This window comes from Phragmites australis, chromosome 7 (genome assembly GCF_958298935.1).
Source record: "Phragmites australis chromosome 7, lpPhrAust1.1, whole genome shotgun sequence".
In the NCBI taxonomy this organism is placed as follows: Eukaryota; Viridiplantae; Streptophyta; class Magnoliopsida; order Poales; family Poaceae; genus Phragmites; species Phragmites australis.
In genome coordinates this window covers 21,702,622-21,718,454 of record NC_084927.1, presented here as the reverse complement: position 1 = coordinate 21,718,454, position 15,833 = coordinate 21,702,622, and the positions used below count along the sequence as shown (strand labels likewise).

General features: G+C 46.4%; 1 protein-coding gene and 1 pseudogene across 1 annotated transcript; both read right to left on the bottom strand.

Annotated features, from left to right (window-relative positions):
• Positions 1–3,697: 3,697 nt before the first annotated feature.
• LOC133925467 (uncharacterized) lies at positions 3,698–4,294 on the bottom strand (annotated as a pseudogene).
• A 1,480-nt stretch (positions 4,295–5,774) lies between these two features.
• Positions 5,775–6,697, bottom strand: LOC133923488 (copper transporter 6-like). The gene has a single exon (XM_062368776.1). The coding sequence runs from the start codon at positions 6,500–6,502 to the stop codon at positions 5,963–5,965; it is 540 nt and encodes a 179-aa protein (XP_062224760.1). The 5' UTR covers positions 6,503–6,697; the 3' UTR covers positions 5,775–5,962.
• Positions 6,698–15,833: the final 9,136 nt, after the last annotated feature.

Sequence of the window (15,833 nt, the reverse complement as noted above, 5' to 3'; positions counted from 1 at the left end):
TTAAGCCCGACTCCAAACCTGTGGTGTAAAAGCAGCGAAGATTTGCAGAGGATAGGAAGCAATCTATCCATGAGGAGGTTGACAAACTCCTTAAGGTGGGCTTTATTCGAGAAGTTCGTCACCCTACATGGCTCGCAAATCATGTCCTCATCAAGAAAGCTAATGGCAGATGGACAACGTGCGTCGACTTCATCGACCTCAACAAAGCATGTCCAAAAGATCCTTTTCCTCTTCCACGCATCAACCAAATCGTTGACTCTATATCGGGTTGTATATTACTGTGTTTTCTAGATGCCTATTCGGGGTATCACCAAATTAGCATGGGAATAGAGGATGAGCAGAAAATTACTTTTACTACTCCTTTCGGTATATTTTTCTATGTAAAGATGACATTCGATTTAAAGAACGCTGGTGCTACTTATCAACGAGGTATTCAAAACTATCTACAGCTTGAAATTGGGCGCAATGTGTAAGCTTATGTCGATGATATTGTAGTCAAGTCAAGAACTGGGGATGCTTTGATTGATGATATCAAGGACACATTCAATAACCTCAGGAAGTATCGTATGATGCTCAATCCAGAGAAGTGCACATTCAGCATTTCGTCCGACAAGCTTCTCGGATTCCTAGTGTCGAGTCGAGGCATTGAGGCCAATCCATGCAAAATTAAGGCTCTTGACCACTGAAGGAGGTTCAAAAATTAATATGATGCATTGCAGCTCTTAGTCGATTTATTTCCAGGATAGGCGAGCGAGGGATGACTTTCTTCAAGTTGCTGAAGAAGCATGACTGGCTCGAGTGGACAGAAGAAGTAGAACGCACCTTCCAAGACTTAAAAAAGGTATTTATTATCTCCGTTAATTCTTACACCACCTAACAAAAAAGAGGAACTCTTTTTATACATTGCAGCTGCCCCACAAGTTGTAAGCACGGTTCTGGTGGTCGAATGGGAATGCCTTAAGAAAAAGGCCAAGATCTAGAAACTGGTTTACTACGTGAGTGAAGACTACATGACGCTAAGCTATAATACCCGCAAGTGCATAAGTTGCTATATGCAGTCTTGATGTCTTCCTGGAAGCCGCAACATTATTTCCAAGCAAATATGATCACCATCGTGATGACGTACCTGCTGAAGGATGTCATACGCAATAGGGAGGCCACTGGATGAATCATGCAATGAGCAATCAAGCTCAATGAATTTGATGCCAGATATATACTATGCATAAGCGTGAAGTCGGAAGTACTAACGAAATTTATTGCCGAATGGACAAGCGTTGAAGAAGCAAGAAAAATTATGGTCGAGGACCACTAGATGCTTTTCTTTGATGGATCGCTCACGCTTTAGGGCTCGAGGGCAGGCATTATGCTCAAATCTCTAACGGGCGATGAACTCAGGTACGTTGTTCAATTAGATTTTAAAGCTTACAACAATATTGCAGAATACGAAGGACTGGTAAATAGGCTCAGCATAGCTGCATCATTTGGAATCAAGTGACTTCTCGTGAAAGAGGACTCACAGCTAGTCGTAAACCAAGTTCAAAAAGAGTAACATTGCTCAGACGACAACATGGTACCTTACTTGAATGAGGTGCGAAAGATCAAGGTAAAGTTCGAAGGGCTAGAAGTAACGCACATCAGGAGGAGTGATGAACTTGCTAGACTCGCTTTTTCCCGAGCTCCATTACCTGTAGGAGTCTTTATTGAGAAACTCCTCAAACCATCTGTCCTAACAGTTCGGCGAACGGATCCTGCCCAACTTGGCCAGCACTTTGGTCCAGTCAGCGGGCAGAACCCGCAGACACGGATGCTGCACTACTCCAACATGAACTGACTTGGATGGCTCTGTACCAAGCCAATCTCGAAGGTTGAGACATCCCTGATGATCAATCTCGAAGGTAGGGTCGGTATTGGAAGGGGTCATCTGAGGTAGCAGCAAAACAGCAATTATTGCTGTTAGGTTTGGTGGTGACCGCAAATTGATGCAGCAACGAAGACGCTCGCGTTCTAGGAGATTGGCTATGTAATTTTAGAAACTGTTTAAACATAGACGTTTATATATCCCGGGAACACAATGCTACGGCATGGGTTTCGGTAGATCATCCCTTGAGAGGAAGAACGATCAACGGAGATGAGATGGGTGACGGTTGCGAGGTTGGCAATCGCGTTTCGATCATATCGTTGCACAAACAGGGATGGGCTCCTAAGATTACTTAGAAGACTCGATGGGACAAGCTGTGACATGGTTGGTACATCTATAAGGATTTTGGATTGACAGGAAACGCGAATGCAAATCAAGTGTGTGCGCAGAACGCATCCAGAAAATAGACAGCGGGTATGTCGACCTTGATTATGGTGGTTTGGCTGCTCTACTGGATGACCTAGTTGGTGAGGGCGTGGGGAACATCATGGCTCATGCGCTGGTGAAAGGGCATTGCGAACGGTGCATTAGTTGGCCAGGAACGTCGATGCCAATCGCCTACAACGCAGCTGTCCGCGACGGCAACGACCGTGGCGGTGTAGATCGGGCTTTGGCCGTGGTTAGAGCTTGGCTAGGGATTTAGTATAATGGTAAAACAGTAGTAAGGGAGGAGAAGAAGGGGTCCTCACCTTGCTTTGTCGAGGAAGTAGGATTCGTGGAGACGATGACGTAGGACATCACGGGTGGGGCAGCGGTGGCTTTGGCAAACGGCAGCACATAGACCGGGCAGTAGCAGCTTCTAGGGCTTGTGGCGTGGAATAGGGATAGAAGATGATATGCAACTCCTATTTATAGGGCTAGGGGCGGCTGGTTGAGGTGGAGTCCAAGCCGGACACGAATTGGATTCGAGTTCATGTCGGTTAGGATTTCCTTTTTCGTAGCTCTCTATTCTGAGGACGATATCTACACCTCCCGATCTCCAAATTGGACGTTTTTGAATGCTAAATTATAGTACTTGAAAATAACTACAACTTTGGTATTCATTGGAATTTCTGAAAACGCCATCTTGATTTTCAAAAATGCACCACAATATAAACTGCTTGAACTCAGACTTATCTGCGCAGCATTGATTTCGGGGACCATAACTCCTAGCTCTATTATCCAAAAGGGTACTTTTATAGGTTAAAATCGAAGCTCTCGACGAGACCTACAACTTTGATACTGTCAAGATTTGCATTTGAGACCATCTTGAACTCAGAAACGGCATGACAAGATGAGATTGTGTAGGACTCTGTGAATATTTACAGATTTTATGGATCCTTTGTGTTGGACCTTCTAAATGACTTATGCACCGACCAAGGGTTTGGGCTTGGGTAGTATTGGGTCTAATGGAACCTTAGGCATATCTAGGATTTTAGAAAAGAAACTTTTACAGAAAAATTTGAATGCAACTAGAGAAGGATTAGATATAATTGATGATTGAATAGATGATGAATTTAAAGATTTTGAATTCCAACCATTAAGATCTTTAACTAGTTTACTACAAAGTTTTGTAAAAACTTTTTTAAAATCTTTTTCACTTAAAATATCAAAGAGAAAGAAAAAAAAACTCTAATGCATTTACCTGGCTCCTAACAAAACTCAGCATGCGATACATATAAAATAATAATCTATATTGATTAATTGATTAAGAAAATATGTTTTAAACTATTCTAGTGGTGAAGCTATTCAATAATCTTAGAAAATTTCAAAAAATTGTAAATTCTGAAAATCAGAATGTTACACACTCCGTTTAGCCTCGATCATCCCGCCGTCAACTGGCAAGTTGTATTCATTATCTGCACATCATGAAACAAATAAACATATATCTCTAAGTCCATTTCTAGTTAGTCTATAATCAATATGCTCAATTAAAATTCCAAATCAATTTAAATCACATCAAAACTCATATAAAATTGAAAATAATCAAACAAATAAATATCAATATCAATCGTTTACATAAATAAACCAAAATATATTTTAACTTGTTTTCTCGGTAGGAGTTCTTGGCTTACCTTCGCACTTGTAGCCGACGGGGCGGGGCGACGAGGTTGCAGCGCTTGGGGATGGTGACGGCAACCTCCAGCTTGATCCCGGAGTTCTCGGCGGTGTTGGACAGCATGACGGCGCAGAGGCACTTGGGGCTCTGCTTCCCGATGGTGTGCACCGTGCAGCATCCGTTGGACGGAGCCGACTTGGGGTCCTGCGCCGCCAACGCGCATGGCGCCAGCTTCAGTTGTCCGGCGGCGTCGCCCCGCACTCGCCCGCGCCATGCACCGCGGCGAGGCCCGCCGCGGCGGTGGCCACGTCCATGGCGAGCACCAGGCGACCCCTCATCTCGTCTTGTCACCTCACCTCACTGGCCTGATCACGCTAGCTACTCGTGAGTGCTTGCTTCTCTTGTGTGGCTTCATGGGTGCTGCGCTGCTGCTTATATAGTGGCGTCGAGTGTGCAAGCGTAGAGCGACCAGCAACCGATCTTATGATCGCCGGAGACGATCGGTGGAGCGAGCACTAGCGCGCACCGTCCCGCGGCGTGGCAGCACGCTTCGTCCAGTGGCGTCGCGCAAGCTCGGCCACGAAGCACAGCTCAGCCGGCTCAGTGCGCGCTGATGGGTAGCCGTCTCGGCGGGTCACCCCTACTCCGTGCTCGGCTTGATGGCTGCCGCGGCAGCTTTGTGGCGAAAGGAACAGGGTTTGAACGCCATGGGCACGGTCATGGGGCGCCGCGCGGGCATGGTACGTCGGCGTGCCCGGTCGGTCGCTTTGGGAGCTTGAAAAATCAGAAAAGCGTTGTGAAATGGTTCTCCGATCCGGTCGTTTCAATGGATGCCAGTGCGTGTTGTTGTCTAAAAGTGCTGCTGTTGCGTTCATTCTGGCTAAGGAAATTAACGGGCGTCTTGTTTGCTGCTTTGTGATGTCGGTGGTGGTGGTGTCATCATTTTCTTAAAGAAGCATTTGTGCAAATGAAGCGTGCCATCTTTAAAATTTGCACATCTCCCAGCCAAGGCTAGGAGCAAATCGGAATTCTCATCCCCTCGAGAAATCGTATGCCACGTATCAGACGATTCACATCATAGTTCGCGTGGGCAAACACCATTAGGCAATCGTTGAGACAGAGTAATGGAGAATTTTTAGTAAACTCACAAGTGCTGAGAAACGGCAGGGGCACAAACAAAATGGCATTGAGTTGACACGTTGAGGGTTTATTTGGAGACCTTTAGATCAGTTTTTAGAGTGAAATTAGTAAGAGTTTTGTTAAACAACAATTTGTGATTTTCAGCTTTTAGAGTAGTTTTGTAAAAATGATTATTTAAATAAACTAAATGCTAATCAGCTCCTCTAATTCACTTTCCTATAATCATCTTCTCCGTAAAATTTACACTAAAAAATCATTCTAAGCCATAAAATACTTTATGAAACGGGCATTGAATGACGTGCGCCTCTTCACTTACCAAAGTTTCAGGGGAACTGGGCCGGCAGTTTAGCCCACGGATTTCTGGATCACTACTTTGCAGTCCGTGTGCATATGCCACAGATCACGCGAAATCGCCCATTGCTGCGCCGCGGTGGGCTTGAAATTTTCACTGATGGTTCCTTCTCTGCTCGGCCCAACTTTGTGAGAACATCACAGACTACTAGCCCATTTGCTATTCGCAAGCTTCCTAATTTTGTAGGTTCACTCCGCTAGGGAGTGTTCATGTGCAGGCAAGCGTGTCATCTTTTTTTTTGATAGAGGCAAGCGTGTCATCTGTAAATACCAATCAAGTCCTTCTTTAACATAAACACAGAGTATTTAAATCACTGGGGATTTGTTTTTAGCAAGGTACATCATGCCATCTTTACAACATACTCCATAACACAAAAGACAGGAGAGACAGGAGAGGAGATGGCAATGGTACTTTCGACCATGGATCAAGTGTTGAGAACTTCAGATGCATACAAACACAGGGCAACACGAGAGTCGAGACGAGCATCTGTTTTTTAACCGAGTAGCAATGCAGTCTACGGCTTGGAGCCATCCGAGGGAGGGATGCCCAAGCCACCGAGCTCGCGGTCACGAGCGGCGGCACCGCTCCCGCGAGCGGTGCCCGGGTGCACCCTGCTCCGCGCGAGGAGGAACCCGAGCGCGTGGCCGGTGACGGCGGCGAGGAACACGCCGGCGTTGAACGACATGACGGCCAGCATCACCAGGTACGCCATCCCCATCCTGGCCGCGTGCGCCGCCGTCAGCAGCGCCGCGGAGGACGCGGGGGCGCTGCCGTCGCCACCCTCGCCGCGGCCGCGGCGGGCGACGCAGCGCGAGACCGCGGCGAGCGCCTCGGTGAGCGCGGCGAGGGCGAGCACAAAGAGGAGGCAGAGGAGGTACGCCCCTGCGCCGCGCGCGCCCGGCCACCCCGGGAAGAGCACCACCGCGCGGTCGCCCAAGAAGAAGGACATGTGCGTCATCGACATGTGCGGCGGCGCCGTCTTCCCCGCGTGGTCACCGAGCGGCGGCGCCATCGCCATGGACCCCATGCCGTCAGCGCCAGCCATGCCCTTCATCGCTGGATCCTAATCCTTGGCTTCTAGGCCAGCTACGCGAGTGAAACTATGTAGCAGCCAACTCGATCGAACAGGACAAGGACAAGGGCGAGAGAGACTGAACGGAGCGGGCGGAGGACGCAACGGGACGCGCGCGACTACGTGACGCAATATAGTGTGACCAATGGGGCACGGAAGGACTTACTGAAATCAGGAGAATCGCGATTCGCGAGGCGGAGCAGCGGCGGGCGAACAGCTAAGCAGGTTTTGGCTTGGGCTTGGGCAGCGTCCGTCTCGTGACTGAACAACTGGAGGGGAGGGGGACCAGACCGGGCGCAGCGGCAGCGGCAGCGGCAGCGACAGCGGAGCGGTGCTGGACTGCTGGTGAGTGGTGGCATTTGTACGCGCGCGTGAGGCGAGGCCGGGAGCAACTGGCGCCGCCGTGCCAGTGCCCAGTAGTGCTGTGCTGGTGTAAATTTTGCCGGGCGGCTTGCGGTACCCCTAGGGGACATGTGAAACTTTCCCACATGTTAGTGGCACGTGTGCAGCGGCTGGTTGAAGGAGCAGAGGCTATGGAACCTCACCGCCGTGGAGTATTTAATCGATCAACAGACATTTTGCAGAGTCTCGGTGGTGTAGAATCTTTTGAATGCCAGCCACTATAACTGCGTAGTGTTGTGCGTGTTCAGCTGATGGCAGAAGCATCACGCGTTCCTTTGCTTTAGCATCCATGGCGTGACCTCACTGATCCCAGCCCAAGCTCTAGAGCAGGGGAAAAGCCCATTATGCACGGCAAGGTGGAACAGACGAGTGCTCAGATCCAGTCCCTTGTGATGTCCAGTATCGTTTGCCAACGAGGCCCGCGGTGCAAGGCGTCCAACTACATGTTGGCATTCGGCCCACTACAAGCAAAAGTGTACGACCCATGAAACGCGGCACGCTATATGTCGAATTTGCAACAAACAGCAGGGGTTCAATCACATCCCCGCCAGCGCATTGGGCCTCTCAATCCTTCCTAGTCGCCTTTACGCAAGGACGGATCCCGGGGTTAAGGGCGGGGCCGGGTCTGAGATTTTAATGGTCTAGAATAAAATTAAAACCGGAGATTTTATTGAATTGAAACATCAATACATTAATTAATATATAAATTGTAAAGATAATATTCAACACATTAAAAAATATTTTTGATAAACACTTAAAATATATAAAAAATAACGCTCACCTCAAACACTTTCTAGAGATCATCTTAAACAATTCCTTCTAACATTTCTAGATACAAATGATTAATGATGGTATAAAGCTTTTTTCAGCTGCATGTATTACTCTTAAAAAAAATTATCAATGGCTCCTTTACGTGATTTTATCAACTTATCTACTCGTTTTCTTTTTTTCCTTTTTTTCACTGCTAAATGCATACTTTCTAGAAGACATATATCAAGAATGTACTAAAATTGAAAAAAAAATTACAAGGTGTAAAACAAGTATGGAAAAATAGAGTAAAAGAGAAAACTTTTTTAACGATGCAATTAGCAAGGGAACCATTTTTCTAACCTCCTTGACAAAGTTGATGATTCTCGCCTCTAACTTGTACTCTTGTAGGACTCGGCGATGATGTCGCAGAACGCGTTGGTGAGCTCGCCACAGGAGGTGTTCACCTAGACGTCGCCTCCGAAGAGCAAGCATGGCTTGTGGGTTGAATGATCCACACTGGCTGACGAGGATGTGGTCCGCCATGCGACGCCCAAAGGCCACACGACGCCCAAAGGAGGCGAGGGCCATGGCCAAGAGCACAAGGAAGTCGAGCACCTACTCTGGTGTGGCGCTGTGCGTGCCTATGCCCACCAATTCCAACGCCACGTACATGAACGCCGGTGATAAGATGATGTTGTCAGCGTGGGTGAAGGAAGTGGCGGTGACTGTTGGCGAAGTCACGAGGTGCTTGGCGAGGCAGAGCGCGAGGGCCATCTGCCCGTCCAGGGCGAGGCATAGGAGGCGGATCAGGGCTGCACAAGGTAAAACGATCTAATCAACTTCTCTGCACACGAGAGGATTACTAATTTAGGATGCTGCTAACCTACTACAAAGGAACCAAAGCGGCAATGATGCTTCTTTTGGGTTAGCCAAATGCTAAAGCCTATGCACAATCATGTAACTGTGGTCACCGGTCGATTAGAATTTGAACTACTGTGCTTTTTTGGGTCACAAGTAATATATATGTGAGGGGCCCTTGAGTTTTGGGAGCCCGGGGTGACCACCCCACTTGCCCCCTCTAAGGTCGGCCCTGGCTAGGGGCTCCAGTCTCACTACTTCACAGTCAGTAGAAGCCCCCCTAAGCCCCTTTAACATTTATTTTACCAAGGATGAGGGAGAGGAAGAAAAAAAAGAGAGAGGAAGAAGAGGAAGAGGAGGAAGAGAGAAAAGAAGAGGGAGAGAGAGGTGGATGAGCCCCCTACCTATCTCCTCTCCTTCCGCCACTGCTTTCACGTCGTCCCTTGCCCACCACCGTTGCCATCAATGCTAGGCTAGCAAAGCCCATGGGGTGTCCCACCACCACCTTGCGGGTGACCCATCTAAGGTCACACCCATGACGTTCCCCTACTGCTGCGTTGTGACTCCACCACCACCATGCCGAAGAAGAGGAAGAATAAGGTGTTTGAGATAGGATCACTAACTCCATCACTTGGACTCTAACGGCAAAGTGGGGAGACTGAGAGATGAGACAAGTTGCTTTGTGACTTGCATGAGCTCGAATCCTTACACCACTAGAGTTGGGGCTTGGGCTAGGCCTATTCTGGGCAGCCCACGACATGAAATTTTGGCATGGTCCAGGCATGGCATGACACGACATGAAGAGTTATTGGGATGTGCCATGCATGAATGTGCGTCCCATCAGGCGGCACGACACGACAGGAAAATGGGTTGTGCATGGGCTAGTCCAGCACAACACGGCCCCAAAGGTATACCATCCCACTAAATTTATATAAACTAGCTCTGGACCTGGTAGTAGTAGCCCAACAAAGGCCCAACAGAAACCTTTCCCTCAAATAAAAGAAAAATCTAGACAGATACTTCTTCTTCCTCGCCATCACCTAGTATTGGAAGATAGAAGGTCTCGATTGGAAGTATCTGGAGTGTGTAGACCTCTTCATCCTCGTGGATTTATCGATTCCTCAATGATTCAAATTGTCTTGTCGACCTTGTCAGTAATATGCTGCTAGCCTCTCCCTAAATCCTCTTCCCATCAATTCTTTGGCCATATCCGCATAGGAGTTATTGTGCTTCGGTGCCTGTTTTATCGCTCCATGGATATTTGAAGGTTTATATAGCCCCTAGGTATAGTTTTGGTAATTAATGACAATACCTATGGACTAACAATTGTGTTGAGAATTATTAGTAGGTTGTTCCATAGGTGATGCATGGAGGATTGAGCATGGATTCAATGAGGAATTTCATGTGATCAAGAGAGATGCATCAAGATGAATAAGCTCTAGGTGATGCTCGGGTAAGCGGTGACGATCTCTATGGACTAACAATTATGTTGAGAATTGTTAGTAGATTGTTCCATAAGAGATAAATATGTGATAAATCGTGGATTCATTGAGAAATTTAATGACATCAAAGAAATACATCATTGTCATTGAGCTCTATGTGATGCTCATGAGATAAAGGACAAACTCAAGAAGATGACTATATGTGTGAAGGCTAAGTCACTTGTAGAGATTAAGTGACTAAAGGTATGATATTGTCAATTAATTTTTATAGACTAACAAATGTGCTATGTGCTTGAGAGTGAGTGGGGTTATGTTCCATATGAAAATTGACAATAATAATGAAGGTCAAGTTACTTTTGTGAAGATCAAGTGACTTAAGGTATAAAGTTGTCATTTAGATTTTATGGATCAACCCATGTGCTTTGTGCTTGAGAGTGAATTGGGGTTAGGTTCTATAAGAAGGCAGGGGTTGAGTTGATATATTAAATATGCCAAGTTGGAAGAGTAAGATAAAGTCAAGCTTAGTGGATAACTTATATGCTTGATGTTTGTGGTTCATACCTTGATGGTGAATCAAATGAAGATAACATGAAGAGTGAAGTCTCCTATGCTTGGTGCATGAGAAGCTATCAAGATAGCTTCATTTAGCTTCTAGAGATTGAGTGAAGATCAAGATGTAAGCAAGGATGATCATTATCATCAAGAGAAGATGAGTTGATAATGAGCCTTGAAGAGCTATGAGAAGCGTTGGGACTTGGATGATATGTTTGTAAAGTCTAATGGAATTGTTCAAGGCAAATGTATAACTAGAATACATGTTCTAGTTTTACTATTATCAAGTAGTTTGGTGGGAGATTGGATTATAGGATCTATAGCCATACTATCAAGAGGGGCTGCCAAAAGTGTTGCTCGATTGTTGTGTCGAGTGCTCAAACCATGTGCTTAGTGTAGGATGGGTTTGTGTTGAGAGTTCATTTTACGAGTCTGGGGTATGTAAAAGGTGTTTTAGATTTAACCCTTCGTTGTTGTCGGTCTTAGTGGGAAAAAGTGGTTGTGACCAAGCTTTAGTGGTGTTTGGCATATTCTATGTGGTACCTAGTTTAATCTTGAGAGATTAAGCTTTGTACAATGAGTGGAAGTGTCGGAATCAGCTTTTGTAGTGTTCCTAGTTTTGATCCAATGTGGTTGAGATCCCTCTAAGTAAGCTTTTCATAGAGTCTGAGATTACCAAAATTAGACATCGGGTTTAAAAGTTATCGCTATTTTCCTGAGTATCAATTGTGCTGATCGAATGTTCCGATCATGATTCCGGAAGTTCTGATCCATCGGAACATTCGATTTTCAGAAACATGATATTCTCGGGTCCGGATGGATTTTTAATCGGATGTTCTGGTCCTAACATCGGAAGTTTCAATGTGTGGTTTTTAGAAGATCTAGGAGTGAGTTTCACCCAGATTCGACTGTTGGGATTCATGGGATAGGAATTCCGATCTATGCAGTTTGTGTCAAACGGCTAGTTTTTCAGATTGGGGTATAAATACCCCTTGACCTCTTTGTGTAGGGAATATTGCTTGCCTGCCTTTGTCATGCTTGTGAGAGGTGTTAGACTTGGTGTTCCAACTTTGAGTGATCCCCTCCCCTCTCTATCAAGAATTTGTGAGAATCAAGCCTTTGTGGCTTAGTGAGGATAGAGTGAGGTGTGTGGAGCTTGGGTTGCTCGCACGTGTTGCATTAGTTACGTGTGTTTCAGCACTCAGCGTTGATTATGTGGGAGTTCGGGAGTTTGTTACTCTTGGTTATCACCGTCTCCTAGATGGCTAGGTGGTGGATTGTCGGTGATCTCCACAAGTAAAGATCGTGAGGAGGCCCGGAAGTGGTAGCAGAACTCACCATCTCCGAAGTGGAGGAAGATTTGCCCATAGTGGATATGAGAAGTGCATTGTGCAATCTCATGAGTAAAAGGGTTGAAAGTGACCTGACTCAAGTGTCATCGAGCTTCCGCAACAGAGACGTAGGATATCGATGGATATTCGAACTTCAGTAACAAATCATTTGTCTCTGTATCTCTTTACTACTATGCATTATCTTGATATTCATGCTTGTATGCTTATATGTATGTACATTGAGTTAAATTCATGATATTCTACCTAACTATTGTACCTGTTTCGGAACATTTGATGAATAGTATTAGAACATCCGATTGGCTTTAATTGGAACATCCGATCAGTAGGATCAGACCTTCCTATTAGAGTTTCTTCCATATTTTGCTACAATTTAATAATCTTTGTCACTCTAGGATTGTAACCTTCATATATGTTTAGGATGATTGTGCACTAATTGAGGCTAGTATATTTAGATTTTTCACTTGTAAAAAATCTATTGGTTTATTTTCGCTTAAAGTTTAGGCTAAATATCAAAAGGGCGTGAAGTTTTCAAAAATACCTATCCACCCCCTCTAGGTGACATCATTGCCCTTTCACTATTGCATCTGCAGTACGTTTCGGCAACAAGCACTGTTCGTTTGAAGCTTAGGTCTCCCAAGGTGTTGTAAGGTGCGACGACACATGCGAGTTCATTGTCTTGTGACATGGGAGTGGGATTGTGCCCATGCTAGCCTGGCATGATGGGGCCTAACATGCTATTGGGCCATGCCTGGGCTTCACCACTGGCCATTTGTGCTAGCATAGGATGACCTAATAGGCTAATTGTGCCCAGCTAGCACGACACATAACAGCCTACACATTAAAGAGGCCGTGCCGAGCTAGCCTGGCATGGCCCAAGTCCCACCTCTACACACCACATAGGTGAATTTGAACTTGGACGTACCTAACTACTCTAAAGTTGCATGATTCTAGAGGGAAAGGTGGTGACTCTAAGCTGGTGGTCCAACTCTGGCGTATGCTGGCTGCGTTAGCCATAACGAGAACAATAGTAGAAGATGTGAACTCATTAGAGGCATCAATTTGTATGGCACAGAGGAAGATGTCTCAGATGATTGAAGCGGTGGTTATGGCTACTCTCATTCTAGTGAAGCTTGTGGCGACGTTAGATCGAACGCCCAAAGTGAGCTTGGATCCTCTTGCTAGTTCCTGATGGGCTGGCTCTGGATCACACTTCTAGGCTTTGGTGGATGGCGAGGAGTCGGATGAGGAAGAGAACAACAATGTTGAGTTCGTGATGATGTGCGAAATTCTACATGCGGTGATGAAGGTCTGCCACACTTAAGAGGATGTTCTTTTGGTTGAGAAGGGATTAGAGCATTCTTTGGTGAGATCAAAGGTGTTGGCGGCAGGGCCCTCGATTAGGGATTATCGAGTGTATCTAGCAAGGAAGATCATTGACACAATCATCATTCATCATTGACCCAAAAGCAAGCCTTGACGAGTGTCTTTGCCACCTCGGCATGTGTCCTCACAGCTGAAGCTCAGTGATGTCCTGGTCAAGGACTGTAGGACTAACTCACTTGTGAAGTCACCATCAATGCTGCTGGTGGTCGCGGGTGGTTGTGATTTGGATCAACATTGGCTCTGGTGATGACAATGGTTCAAAATTCAAATTTAGAGGCAACAACGGATGCACAATTTATGACATTCAAGGCAGGTCCAACTACAGTTCTATTGATCCCGCGTGGGCCTATCTAGGCCTTGTTTCTCATGTTACCAAGCCTAGGACGTCTCTTCACTCGAAAGGGAATGCATCCTAGGGTTTCTTTGGCTCACGCTCTGGTTCCTGCGACACTTGCTTTTCCTCATCAGTGCCACGGTGCAACATGAAAGAAAGGGGAAATAAAGGTATGGGTCAGAGCAGTATGGGAGAAGGACCTAATCGTGTGGGCTTTAGCAGTCGTGACGAAGGTTGTGGAGGTTTTGACGGTGTCCAGTTTGGCTTCAACACTGCCAACTTTAGGTATAACTACAACAACACCAATAAATGTTATGACTATGCCAGATATGACTACACTGGTGGTCATGGCGATGGGTTTTATGGCGGACATGGTTTCAACCCAGAGTTTGATGGCAATCATGGTGGTGGCTTCGGCCAAAGAGGTCGAGGATGGCCTCGTTGCAACTATGTGGGTTACATGGAGGTGGTCGTGGGATACAAAGAGGTGAATTTGATGGTAGGACACCATGACCACCACCGCTGGCAGCTGTGAATGCTGGACCAACGGTCCAGGTCCAAGTGGCATCGGCGTCCCAGGCCACAACAATCCCGACGGCCCTAGCTCTAGCTATACCGGCATTGGAAATAGCGGGTGCAGTGACACCATCTCTTAATGTAGCCATGGATCCTGAATAGCAAGGGGCAGGTGGCTGCTATGACTCTAGGTTAAACCTAGCTGCCGGTGGTCAAGTTGGGAGCGCCACCAGTGATGTCGGGTTGGCTCGAGGCACAGGAGGGCCAGCTAACATGGTGAATTTTGGGGTTGAAACCTTGGTGACAGGAGGAAAGAAGGGGCACCAGAAGTACTATTTCAGATGTGCAACAAAAGGCCATGCTATGATTGAATGTGACTTGCCACTTTTCTACAAGATATGCGAGAGTGAGGAACATGCAACACATAGATGTTCTATCCTGAAGGCACCAAGGCAAGTGGTATATTTTGTGGGTTATGCAGTGGAGGGGCTGGTCTTTTATCTCATCTCGCATCCACCAATCTTGTTGGCCAAGTGTGACAACAAAAGGACTATGGTAAAGGTGGTGTGAGGTCAATTAACATCTGAGCAACTCATTACTTGGCTAAAGCGGATCATTATCGGTAAATGGAATTGCAAGGTGAAAGTGATTGATGCACATACTTTTGATGTCATGTTTCCCTCAAAGGCTGGGTTGCAATGTACTATGGCATAGGGAGGTGCCAACATAAAAGACCATGAGGTGCAGGTGCTGTTTGATGAAGTTAAGGGGCAAGAGAAGGGCTTCCTATTATCAAAAGTGTGGATGAGGGTGAGTAATTTACCTAAGAAGCTGCAAAAGTTTGAAATATTATGGGACATTGGAACTATGTTTGGAGAAACTCAACCAATCGACATGGCAACCACAAGAAATAATAACTTTGGGAGCTTCTATGTTGTTGTTCCTAATCCTACCTTAATCCCTATAAGATGGATGTTGTTAGTGGGGATCACTATTTTGAACTAAAGTTTGAGGCTAAGCACCATGCACAAGAGGCAACAAATGACATGATGGACACAAATAACAATGGCCCCAGGAGGGTGACATGTCTAATAGAGAGCCTAAAAGGTCCAAGAGCGGTATAGGGGTCATTTGCTACTGGGAAGGCAGTCAATAGCACTGAACCTAATGAGCACCTTTATTCTACTGATCTAGAGAAAAAAAAGTCCAACATGGCACATACATGATCCTTGATGTGGTTGTTGACAAGATTTTGTTTGATATAAGTGCTCAATTGATGGCTGAAGAGGATGACATCGTTGAAGTGGAGGAGGTGCACTTGGTTGATGGATATGAAAAAGATGTGCAGAAGGTCATGTGCGGAGCATCAGAGGGGGGATGTAGGTTGATGGCATGGTGGGTGAGTTCCATCACGATGGTTGTGGTGGGGTTCTCAACAGTGGCGTGAACACTTCAATAGTCTTGTTGGTAGGCGCCAAAGTGGTTGGACTAGTGCAGGACATGGAGTCGTGTGGCTCCCCTATTGTGTGCAGTCTTGAGTAGGAGGCTCTAGACCACATAGTGATAGGGGCTGACACCTCAGACCTATAGCTAGGCGGTCTGGTCCATGTAGCACCAGACCTGCTTTTTTGTGTTGATCGAGGCACAAGAACTGGGTGGCCAGGAGCAGGTGTCTCCTAGCCGACTCCCAGCGATGGAGCACAAGAGCGCTAGCCACCAGCTGG